Genomic DNA, 12,407 nt, shown 5'->3' with positions numbered 1-12,407 from the left:
GGGGAAGGGTAGTTTAAAGGATGCACCAGCAGATGGGGGGAGGGGGGAGGCATTAGAAGGATGCAAAGGAGAGATGGCTTTAGCAGCGACATTTCATGGGTTTGTGTGTCTGGCCCCTCAGAGAGGAGGGTATTGCAGTGGAATACTTGTGTGGAAGCGGGAGGAGGGATAGCATGGGAGATGTTGAGGGTTTGGGGCAGGAGCCAGCAGCTTAAGGTTAAGAAAATGAAGATTCCATTAAACATCATGGAAACGAGTGCAGTTTTGTATTTGTAAAGTATTTCCAGTGGCTTCTTCACAGACTGGGCTGATCCCAGTCCTGGCTCTGAACACACCTGCAATGGGGACTTTGACTCCAGTGCACAGACTCAATCCCTCACATGTAACAGGACCTGAATTTTCTCAGGGCATTTGCCTGTACAGCACTGCAGCCAGTATTGCTGTAACACTTCAGTGAAAATGCTGCCGAGGGAAGGGCTCCCAGCGGTGTAGTTAATCCAGCTCCCCAGGGAGGTGGTACCTGCATAGAGAGAAGCTCTCCTGTTGACAGCTGTCTACAGATGGGGTGAGGTTGGGAGAACTACATAGCTCAGGGGTGTGAATTTTTTACATCTGAGCGACGTACTTCTACCAATACAGGCCTGTAATGTAGACCAGCCCTAAGTCAGATCTCTGCATAAAGTGGGGGGAGGGAGAAAGACATCTCAGACTCTGAATTAGAATTTACCATTTAGCAGATTGCTGGGGCTCAGTTCTGCCCCCCTTTGCTGAGACTGAGAACTGACTTCCTTGGGGCGGATGAGGTGGTTTGATAAAGGAATCTAGGTATGTGCAATAGCAATATAATCACCAAGACAGCTTATTGGAAAAGAATATGCAAGTTGTGCTCAATGCACCCAGCTACTTAAAGCACGGATTCAGCTGGTGGGATGGCAGATGGCCTTTGTCACTCCTGCTAGCTCAGGCATCCTGCAGCAGTTGTGTTCTTTCCCCTTCGGTACGTAACTTTTTTTTTTATCTCCAGGACTCAAGGAAATTTTTGCTTGAAGGCTTCAGACTGTCTCATTCCTATGACCGCCTTGTCCTAACAAGGCGACCAGGATCCCCTACACTGCTCCAAAGGTGATCACGCTAACCCCTATCTAGTTACAAAATATTTTTCTCTTAACGCTGCTGCTATTTCTGCCTCGCTGAGCTCAGCCTGGCTGCTTTGACGCTACAGCATTTTATCTTATCTTTGCTCATTTCTGAGGGGGTAAGGGGAGAAGCCTCCCTCTTCCTTACTTCAACGAAAACTCAAAGCCAAATCACCCCGAATCCTTTCTAGGGCTGTTTTACAGCTCTTTCCAGTGGGAAGAGAAAGAAGAGCAGAACTTCCACCTGCCTACCGCTGAGTTTGCAATGTAGTTAGAGCTGTGTTGGTCCCAGGATATTAGAGACAAGGTGAGTGAGGTGATACCTTTTACTGAACAACTTCTGCTGGAGAGAGATGCTTTGGAGCCACACACAAATCATCTTTGGGTCTGGGAAAGGATTTCCCAGCATCACAGCTAAATGCAAGACAGAACAGATTGTTTAGCATATGGACTTTGAATGGTCCTTTACTATATGTGCTAACTACTTAGGCTAAACAATCAGTTCCATCCTGCATATAGCAGAGCTGCTGGGATTTCCTTTTCCAGACCTGAAGAAGAGCTTTGGGAAAGCTTGTCCTGCTCACCAACAGAAGTTGGTCCTATAAAAGAGATCACCTCACCCCTCTTGTCTCTCTAGTGTTTAGTTGGGCTGGTGCCCTTATGGCTAGAGAAGCCAGGCTCCTGCCTGCAGGTGGTCACAGCACAAATTAACAAGGGACATCACCACTCTTCCACTTCCTCCCCACAGGATTCAGTTGCTGCTGTTCACTTGAGTATAAGTGTCAGGCACCCCTTTTCTTCTCTCCTCCGTGTTGTCACGGCCTTTGCTGTGCCCAGCTCATGGGAAGTCTCCTCAGGAGAGCAGCAGCAAGGTCAAATTGCCCAAAAGAGTTGACACCTACTGATTTCCACAGCACTGACAGCTGACCTGAGGAATGGTTTGTCTGTGGTAATGGATTAGCTAAATATAACATTTTACTTCTTAAAAACACACTTTGCTGCATGGTCAGAGCTGTGCTGGACAGAAACACGGATGAACATGTGCTGCTCCGTACCGTTTTTGAGAGAGAAAAATGCTCAACCCCTTCAGTAGGGGGCCAGCACCCTCCCTTTCCATCCATGTAAAGTAACAGAAAAGTGATTTAGGAGTTGTTTAGACACCTGCAGCTGACTCTGGCTCAGGCTAAGGGGCTGTTTAAGGGTAGGGTAGATGCTCAGGCTGGGGCCCAAGCTCAAGGACCCTGTGAGGTGGGAGGGTCCCAGAGCCCAGACTGCAGCCTGAGACCAAGTCAGCTGGTCCGGGCATCTAATTGCAGTGCAGACATAAACACAAGCCAGACACCTTTCCTAGCAGGAGCATGTGTCAACAGCACAGTGCACAGAGATGCTTTTAGACTAGCCACCGTGGGAACCTGATTTCTCCTTTCACCTTCAGCTGCTAGTCCTTAGGCTATGCTTGGAAATGAAGGTAGTGGTTGAGATGCAGTAAATACCATTAAACAAAAACCATTGCTGCAGCACCATTCTAGGCTGCCATGCAGGAGGCAGGGCCTTCCTTGGCTCCAGCCTGGACTGCTTGTTACTCAACCCAGCTTCTGGCAGCAAAAGTATCACGATAACACCAGGTTTGTTAAAGGTGCATTGGGGCTCCTCTCCCACAAGATGTATTTTGATCCCATTGAATTGGAGCCTGTGATTCCCAGTGATCCTGGTCAGTCACATCCTCAGCCTTGTTTGGGCGTATGAAAGCAGCACCCAGACTGTCTTGCAGCAGCTAGCTCTCCCCCCGCCCTGCCCCTTGCCAAGGAGTCTTAACCTAGGCAGGTTATAGACCCTCCTTTTTTTGGTCCTTTTGAATGTTTTAATTGGCTGTGACTGAGGCTTGCATTCAAAATGAAGTGACTGCTACATGGCTCTGCCTGCTCTCTGCTTGGCAAAACTCTCTCTGGAAAAGTGCTCATGTCACATGTTCGCTCACATTCCCATTGGCAGGAGGGACGCATGGGTGGACAGCTGCAGTTCTTCATTTCTGCCTCCATGGCACTGACATGGAAAATGTCACAAGGGGATTTGTTTTGAAAGACTGATGCGAAAACAGGATTCTTATGGAAACTATTCTCTCAGCCTTATCGTTAGATAACAGGCCTTCGCTGAAATCCACACAGGAGCTAGTCCACCCTCTGGGTAAGTGTGCAAAATCCCCATTAATGACACAGATTAAAAATTTAACAGGTCACAGACTTTAAGAAATACGACTGAGAGCAGTCAGGCTAAGGAGGATGCACTGGTGCATGGAATTGCTGTTCAAACAAGAGTAGGACACATGCTATGTACCTACAGCAAGCTGCACTTCCGGCTCCCAAGACCTGCTAAGGGCAGTTATGCAGTGCAGTTGATTCAGCTCCCACGCCACTGGACACAGTCAGACGGCATTTAAACACCCACTGTATAAAGTGTGATCAACCCAGCATCTTGAGCACAACACATGGTTTAGCCTGGCTTCTGGCAGGAACCAAGCCATGCTTGAGGGGGACCTGAAGCTGATGTTACAGAGTTTGCCAGCCAGTACCATTTTCAGCATAATTCTACCCAATTAAGTTTTGCAGTTGGCATGGCCTAAAAGTATCTTTTAGAATTCAACAGCTGTCTCCACATTCATTCCAGTGCAGGGAGCAAAGAGCACAAGCTAAGGGTGGGGTGAGGAATGCATTCATTAAAACTGATTTTCAAATATTAAACTAATTTGAAATAAGAAGATACTTTTTCTCTCCCTCTGAACTCACCACAGTACGAACTACTGCCTGAAGTTTTACATCGCTTTATTTCAGGGCAGATTGTGCGAGAAGAGAAAGTCGGATAAGGCAGATCTAGAATGCACATTTTATTAAAGTAAAAAAAAAAATAACCAGACAACATGGGTAAGGGAGACAAGAACCTCTTTATACTCTGCCTATACAATAATATTCCTCTCTTTTCTTCACTGCTACACTACTATAACAAATATCTGGTCTAGTCTAACGTTAAGGTTGTCCAGTTAAATCATTTGAAGATCCTTTAAACAAGTTAACCTTTACCGATTTAGAGTTTCTCCGCAGAAACGCTCATATATTATACAGGATATACAGATTTTGAAACAAGACACTTAAAAACACACACGACTATAGCCGCAACACTATCATAGCTGCATTGTAGTGAATAAGTTGTTCAGCCAGCTGTAGACTCTATATGTACAATTTGTTTTTAATAGCGTTATTTACAATGATGGGCTAAAAGCTCTCTGTAATCTAACAGGTAAAGGCTCTTGTGTTTAAGTATGTGCAGTTTCATAGCCCTGTGAAAACACAATTATATACACTGTAAACAGCACAGAGCATGAAAATTTTCTCCTCCCAAGAGAAAGTGTATGTGCACTAATATTCCTCTTCCGCATCTGCTGCTCCTCCTCTGGTTTTCTTGTGAAGAGTGCGGTTAAAGCTGTGGCAGGCAGGAACCCAATGATTGTCATGAAGACCTAATTTACACCCAGGGATGCCTTTCTGAGACTTGTGACAGCACATCCAGTACCCTGGGCCATATGGTAAAGCTTGACAGTAGGGTTTGGGATGCCACCGGCACAAAGACACATCCCCTTTCACGTACTTCTTCTTGCACTGCTTGCAAGGATCTTCTTTGTACCGTGGATCACGGACCCAGCGGGAATCAGCTGGCCTTATGTTGTAGTATTCAATGATAAATTTGAAGTAACAAGAAGTACATTTAAGAGCAACTAGACTCTTAGTGGGGAGCAACCTGAAGATCTTAACCATGATGTGGTGGGGCAAGAAGGCCATATACTGCTGAGGCTCCAAAAGCTGCTGAATTTTAAACCTAGTCTCCAAAAAGTCATGAGACACCTGCCTTTTCAAACAAGAAGTGTCAAGTATCTGCAAAGCACTTTCCATGGGAGATAGTGAAAGGGCAAATGGCTCTATGGAAACACTATTGATCTCACACACTTTGTTACTGTCAGCAGCATCCTCAGTTTGGCCCACTTCTCCTGGCTTTTCTTTAGTACTTTCCCCTAACCCTGTGTGTTCTTGCTTGGTGTTGTGATTAGGATGCAGAAAGAACAGCCTCCCTGGAAGTGGATCTTCACCAAAGCTAATATTAGAAGGTTGCTCTTTCCTGCACCCCTTTTCTGTCTTGGTGACTGATATACTGATACATAAAGACTCTCTCCTTGTTGGATGCAAATTCAGATTAGGAATAGATACAGGTTCTCTAGCCGAACAATCAACAGTCATACTCTCGCTTTGCATGGCATCTGACGACAGCCCAACAGCTCCTGGACATGTAGAAGAGATGGACCCCAGAGGTTCCACGATCATTTCAGAATCACCTCTGCTGCCGGGTCTCACTGAGATTTCTTGACCAAGCTTGACACTGATGTTCACCATGTGGATATCCACAGCTGCTCCTGCCGGAAAGGACTGCTGACCAGAAGCAGCTCCTTCCCATAATTCATCAGCAGCCGAAGGGCCACGCTTTGTTCTCTGTCCATCATCATTCACTGTAACAGGATCTTTTAAACTTACCTCCTGGCCAAGGACTTTGGAAGATACCTTCCCAGTGTCACACTCAGACTGTGTGCCATTCGCCAGTAACATCCGCCCTATGTTTCTCCGGAAGCTGTTGTTCCTGGATAGGCTCCCTGCTTCACGCTCGCTCTGGCGTCTCAAGCACTCAGATTCAAGCTTTGCAACCATGTCCAGCACACGCACGGGCTCATTCTGCTGCTCACCACTCCCACAGGTCCCTTTTTCAGAATGTACCTCGCAGGCCCCCGGGGTAGAGAAAGGGTCTGAAGCAGGAAGTGCACCTTTGGATTGCCCACTCAGCCTTGTGGTAGCAGCGTTCGTACAGTTTTTGGTGCAGTCAGCCAGCAAAGCACTTGCTCTGTGTTCTAAAAAAGCTACCATCTCGATTACAGATAAGGATCGACCTGGAAATATCCCTTCACCATTGTCATTAACATAATGTACAGAACAGTGCTCAATGCCACATGCAAAAGGCTCAGGCTGGGCGCACCTCCTGTTTGCCTCTCTCATCCTTTCTAATTGAATCTTTGCTTTTATAAGATCCACGGATTTCTTCCTTCGTTTAGCTGATCTTCCATCTATATCCCAGGTGCTTTTAAGTTTCATTGAGCCCATCCTATTGTTGCACTGCTGGGCTGCAAAGAAGGCAATCTTTTCCTTGGTGTTCCCAGGTTTCACAACAGCCCAGATATCTAACGGTCCTTCCCCCTCATCCCCCTGGTGGATTGTCGCAGACGGGGCATTCTTCTTCTTCTCAAAACTTGGGCCTTCTGCTGGAGCTTTCCCACTCATATTGCACATAGCATTAGGATAAATAATTCCCAAAGGCTTACGAGAGGCAGTCACGACAGGGGGCGCAGGGAAAATGCTCAGTTTGGTGCAGTTGTTCGTATACTTTTCCTCCTGTGCTGACCTTTGATGGCTCATATGTAGGCCTCTTAGGGAATCTTGGCTTATATCTAGAGATCGCTCTTTCTTCTGTAATTTGAGGTATGGCTTTAAGTGCATGCCAGAAGCCCTAGAAAACAAAAGTAAAGGAATTATTGTAAAAGCTGCCCAGGGCTCACCTCCTCCGAATGTGTGTCATAAGAATAAGGACCACGACAGGGGACAGGAGCCACAGGAGGGGGCCAGAGCAGGAGAGGCACCAGAATGGCTGCAGGGGCAGCAATTGTCGTGTCCCCAGCCTGTGATGTCACTGCAGTTCACCCTTGGAGAATGCTTTGATAAGCCCCAATGACCACGGAAAGGTGCCACTATAATTTCTCTAAAATGTCATGGAAACAAATTTGAGATATAAACAGTCTCCCCAAAACATTTTAGGTTCCACCCAGTTGTTCTTACAGCTTTCAGTTATTATAACTATTGATTTAGTCTAGATCTCTGATCCATTCATGTTTTAGCCAAACTGAGAGCCCCTTCTCTCCTCCCCCCAATCTTGATATCCAGTCACTGATTATCTGCTGAAAAGGGTTTTTATAAAGAATGATTAAAGCTGAGTAGAGAAATTAGCAATTGTAATTATACCATTATACAAAGATCACACCTGATTTCTGATCTGCTGATACCTCCTATAGTCAACAATATCCCTTAGTATGTTGTTAACAACTAATTAACTGCACTTGCCTATGGAGATATCAATGTTCAGTGCAGAGTAAACCTGAAAAAAAGTTACAGGGGGGAAAACTACTAGATGTCAAATTAAGAGTCACTTCTTTGTCTCTATATTTTGCATTATTATGAAGCTGAAGTTTTTATATTGCGAATCTAACAGCTATAAATTAGAAATTACTGGAACAAAAGGGGCATTTCTATTACAGCAGCATTACACTCAGCACCTCTTTTCCCCGTGTGTACTTATACATTTATAATTCTGCTCGGTTAAAAACCTAGAGCTGCAGGAAGGCCTAGGGGGAGCATCCACACTGCCATGGGGGAGAGGCAGGACTAATTACCAGCAGCCTTCAGTCTCTGGTCTCACTGGACTGTCCCATGAGCACGTTACAGGAACAGCTGTAGGGTATGTTTCCATGGTAACGGATTTACATTTTTACATTGTAAAGCCTGTGTTGAAACTAGAATAATCTCTCTTCCTGTTCATTTAAATGGGAATTAAATGCCATCAAATTCATTGGGACAGCTTGCAACAAGTGACCAAAACCACGGACTAGCAAGAGGTGACAGTTACTCTAAAACCAGCCTCTCTACCTTTGCCCTTTCTACTCAGAAGACTCTCTTAAAGGTATCATGGAGCTCCATGGTGGCTGTCATGGAATGATTCAGAGATCAAATGTGCCCAGTCCATAGACAAGAGGTGTTTCTAAGTGTAAGGCTATTGAATCCAACCTGAGACCCAACAGGCTAGTTGGGCTCCTTCCTTCTCACACATCACAACAGAGGCTCTGTATGATGGCTTCAGTTACACCTGGGCCACCCCAAGTTGGTTTTTCAACTGAGCCTGTGGTAGGAACCCAGCCTCTGAGGAGAAAAGTAGGACATTCAGCACAGAGTGTTTGCTAGAAGCTAAGACTCCTCAACTCCAATTGCCAGGGTAAAATGCGTTGGTGCTTGAGGACAACATTTCTAGACTGAGTCACTGCAACTGACTGTCCAAAGTGAGGGAACGCTTTCATATTGTTGAGAGGGGGGCTCTGCCTCTGTTTTCTCTTTCCAGTTTCACTCACCACCCTGGCCTTAGTGGCAGAAGGGAAAGAGTAGTATGTGATACCCACCAAACCTGAGATCTATGCTGTGTATACTAGGAACTGATGGACAGGCTAGCCCACCTTCCCAGAAGGTGCACAGTCAAGAGGTCCCATTGGATCCTCTGCTGCTTTCAGTGAGTCTAGCAGCAGAAGCAAACACCACCACCTTCCCGTCCTCCCCCTGCTCCCAGCCTGTGTGTGAAGAGAAGATCGCAACCTCTCGTCACATGCAGACAGTGCCACAGTCACCTATGTGCTTGTACCGACTAGATTAGTGCAATAGGCACCATGGGGTGTTATACCCTGAGGCCATGTGGAAGCTCCAGCTTGTACAGAACGCGGTTGCTAAGTCTCTTCTGGGTGCAATTCAAGGTGTCCATTTTGACTCCTTTATTGAATCTAGACCACTTCTTCCAACAGTTGTGACCATGTCCTTTGTTTTCCTTGCAAGTTGGTTTCTGAACTACACAACACTAGGATCAGCTGTGTCCTCTCAGGCTGCACTCAGAAAGTAATCTGGGTCAGAGGTCACTAAACTTCCTGGAAGAGAAACCTCCCAGAAAAATCCAGGCTGCTGCATGCAGAAAGTGGTGCTTGAGATACAGTAGGTGGCACTCTTTCCTCTTCATACTGAAACTGCACTGCGCTGCTGAAGTGTCACCTTTTCCACTAGAAATAAAACAACTTCTGGCCACTTAGAACTGCAAGTCCCTTGCATAGAGAGAGCTGCAGTTACATAGACATTTCTGCCTTTTGGAGTCCAGTAATTTGAAAGTACAAAATAAAATTCCCAGATGGAATTTCTAGTGCCAGGAAATTTGTAAGATCGAACAGAGCCTCATTTCTCCCTTTTCACATATTTTCTGACATGCACGAAGCAGGACAATCAGTAAAACATCCTTCGTTAAGGAGACTGCCGCTGAAAGTAAGACAAGGTTTTAAATTAATAAAATAGGACTGAACTGATTACTCCAACATGTTTAGTCAGCAGAACTGGTTCAGCTGCTCAAGGCTATTTCTGGTTTATGGCAAGAGAAAAAGAAAAATCACAGCTCATCTATTATGGATTCTTCATTTAAGTTTTCACATTTCCTCCAGTATTTAGGTTGCTGGTGAGCGAGGTGGAGAATATACTGAAGGCTGAACAAATTCTATTATACATCAGGAAGCTTAGTTAAGTTTTATTGCCAGAACAATTGTCTCATTTGAATTCAGAGTTCAATTACACTGTGTCTCTATCTAGAATTACTGAAAATCCTAATAGCTTCAGACAGTGATAAGGAAGCACTGTTAATTCCATCTGAACAACAGATTGGGGGTGGCATCTGTTTCTCAACATTTTCAGCCACTGGGGAGACAGCAAGCTGCATTTTAAAAGAATTTCACAGACTTTACAGCAAAAGGTTTATTGGAAAAAAGTTCTCATCCACTGAAATGTGAAGATTAGAAAAAAGAGCTGGTTTTGGATGAACCAACAAGCATTTTCCCCACCCCTAGTGTAACAGCACATGTTCTAATTCTAGAAGCTGCAAAAGACACAAGAGTCTTCTCATCAGAACTCGCTCGTAATATGAACCATAGCCTAGACACCCTTTAATGCCTCAATTTCTGCAGCACTCCAATATTACAGGCCAGTTACTGTGAGAGCTGCAGGTAAGTTTTTTAAACTGAGCATTTTTAAAATGAGTTAAATAAAAGTGATTCACAATATCAGGGTCTTACCCCTTGTGGTATTTATGCTGATATTAAATTCAATTTGTTTGCCTCTACCGTGGTGTCTCAGATTTTTTTGTACAGACAATGACATTGTAGATGTTATCAAGTGGGAGCAGGAAGCTTTCGCAACTGGCTAATGGACAGTTAGGGGTTTTGGGCCCCAGGAAGGCTGTTTGGGACTGTGGGCAAGAACATTACCTGGATGTTTCTTTTGAAAAGGAACAGCAGTAAAATAATTAGCTATGTTATTTAAAGTATCATTATTCTACCTTTAAGCCATTGAGATAATGGAGTATCTAAGGGTGCATCTTCGCTTGGAAAAGTGGTGTTGACTCATATTAAAACTATAACCTGCCTTGTCTTCACTAGGATTTAACCAAGTTATTTACCATGTGTTAGTTAACACAAGTTCAGAACACACCTTTAGAGAAGACCTAAGAGCTACTGTTTGAGCTGCCTGAGGACTCAGGTAGATGCTACTGCTTCAGTTTATATTTGCAAGGTCATCTCCACAATGATGAAGGCTCAGAAACCAAAGAAATTGTTTACTTTCCATGAAAGCTTAGATATGGAAGCAGAAGTCTGTAGTACAGCTGGTGAGAAGTTCTCAATCTAAACTGTTTTTCTGTTCTATGGGCCAGGCTCCTCAGTCAGACTACATCCTGCAGAATGCACCATGGCCAGGGACTCTCATGTTTCAAGAGAGGAGGCCACAGCACATGATGGGAAATTCCATCTCACCTATAGAGAAGAACAAGACCACAGCAGCACTTCCAAATCAAAAAAATCTTGACCGAATACCAAAACATTTCAATATTCACATTTCTGCCTAAACGCTGACATTTGCCACAGGAAAAGAATTTTTTTGTTGACTAGCTCTAGTCTGCAGCAAGTTCCATGGCTATAGTGTTGTAGATTACAGAAGGACAGAGTCTAAATGAATTGCCTGGACCAACTGCTAAACATGACCTTGGGCAAGTAACTTCCCCTTCCCGTGCCTCAGTTTCTCCATCTGCAAAATGGGGATAATGATCCAGAGCACCTCTGTAAAGCATTTGGAGAGTTACAAATAAAGAATGCAGAGTAAGAGCTAGTTATTATTAAAATACATTTTGGTTTTAGTCAACCACTTTTAAGCTTTAGAAGCCCCCAAAATCATTTGGCCCAGATTCTCAGCCCTGCTTCTGCCCCTTTGCACTGCTCAGGCAGGGCAAAGCAGCCTAAAAGCTGCTCTACAGGGCATTTCAAAGGACTCTATGGCACAGGGCAATCTCTGGGTGGCATAAAGTAAGCATATCTGGCTCTATGCTACCCACTACCCTTCCCCTGGTGTACGGAGAGTGACACTGAGTGGGAGGAAGCAGGGCTGGGTACAATGTATTCTTACCGATCATCACAGAGACAACCACCCCTCCCCAGGGAGTCAGTGGGAGTTTTGCTCCATTTAGACTGCAAGATTTGGCTGTAGGTCAATAACAGACTGATGAAGCATCTGTCCCCTCCACCCAAGAAAGATACTACACAGAATTTGTTTGTTTCACACGCACACAGGTATGAGAAGCTGAAAGCTGACTATTTCCCCTTAGAGTCTGGTAGATTACAAGATTTCAACATCTTTAAAAAAGGAGAAACACATTTTATATTATTAAGCTTGAATTCAGCGCTGTATTTTTGTCATTTGCATTTTCTTTAATGCATCAATATGAGTTGTTCTCAGTCTTACAATAGCAACACAGATGCTCTCAATTGCCTTGTAAACAGTAATGTTTGAAAAAGAAGGGCACAACTGAATTTAATCAGAAAAACAGGTGTCCACTTGAAGCAAAATTTAAGTTTGTACTAATCTAATTATTTACTCTCTAGGCAGACGGCCCACCCTACTGATTACTGGTATTTCTGCTAGCTTTTTTAAGCTTGCTGCATATTTCAAATCCTACTACAGCAATCCACTCTCCAATTATATTGGAGAGCTCTCCCAGCGCTGCATGTAAACCACATCCCTTACGGGTGTAGCGTGCAGCGCTGGGAGCCGCGCTCCCAGCGCTGCTGCCCTGATTACACTGACGCTTTACAGCGCTGTATCTTGCAGCGCTCAGGGGGGTGTTTTTTCACACCCCAGTTGCAGCGCTGTAAAGTGTGAGTGTAGCCAAGGCCAAAGTTACAGCTGTTGCTACCAAAAAAAAAACAAAAAAAAATCCAAAGGCTTCTCTGAGGACATGAGCAGCAGTAATGATGTAGCTGCCGTTATCTAATTAAAAAAATATTAAGGAACA

At 44.7% G+C, this 12,407-nt stretch overlaps 1 protein-coding gene and 1 long non-coding RNA gene across 8 annotated transcripts in view; one reads left to right on the top strand and one right to left on the bottom strand.

Annotated features, from left to right (window-relative positions):
- The first annotated feature begins 14 nt into the window (after positions 1–14).
- Positions 15–12,140, top strand: LOC115651742. Its single transcript, XR_004000422.1, has 3 exons — positions 15–1,122; positions 3,129–3,320; positions 9,942–12,140. It is a non-coding gene; the product is annotated as an uncharacterized LOC115651742 (long non-coding RNA).
- The window catches only part of FBXO34 (F-box protein 34), an 83,508-nt gene continuing 75,097 nt past the window's right edge, over positions 3,997–12,407 (bottom strand). For 5 of the 7 annotated variants that reach the window (XM_030562960.1, XM_030562963.1, XM_030562961.1 and 2 more), the window contains one exon: positions 3,997–6,731. In XM_030562960.1, the coding sequence (XP_030418820.1) occupies positions 4,547–6,731 (2,185 nt within the window). In that variant the 3' untranslated portion in view covers positions 3,997–4,546. Of the gene's footprint in view, positions 6,732–8,059; positions 8,696–8,720; positions 9,949–12,407 lie in introns of those variants that run through there. The other 2 variants (XM_030562966.1, XM_030562965.1) reach the window with 2 other exon arrangements.

Source organism: Gopherus evgoodei, chromosome 4 (genome assembly GCF_007399415.2).
Source record: "Gopherus evgoodei ecotype Sinaloan lineage chromosome 4, rGopEvg1_v1.p, whole genome shotgun sequence".
Classification (NCBI taxonomy): domain Eukaryota; kingdom Metazoa; phylum Chordata; order Testudines; family Testudinidae; genus Gopherus; species Gopherus evgoodei.
The sequence above is the reverse complement of the archived record's forward strand: the minus strand, read 5'-3'. Positions and strand labels throughout refer to the sequence as shown.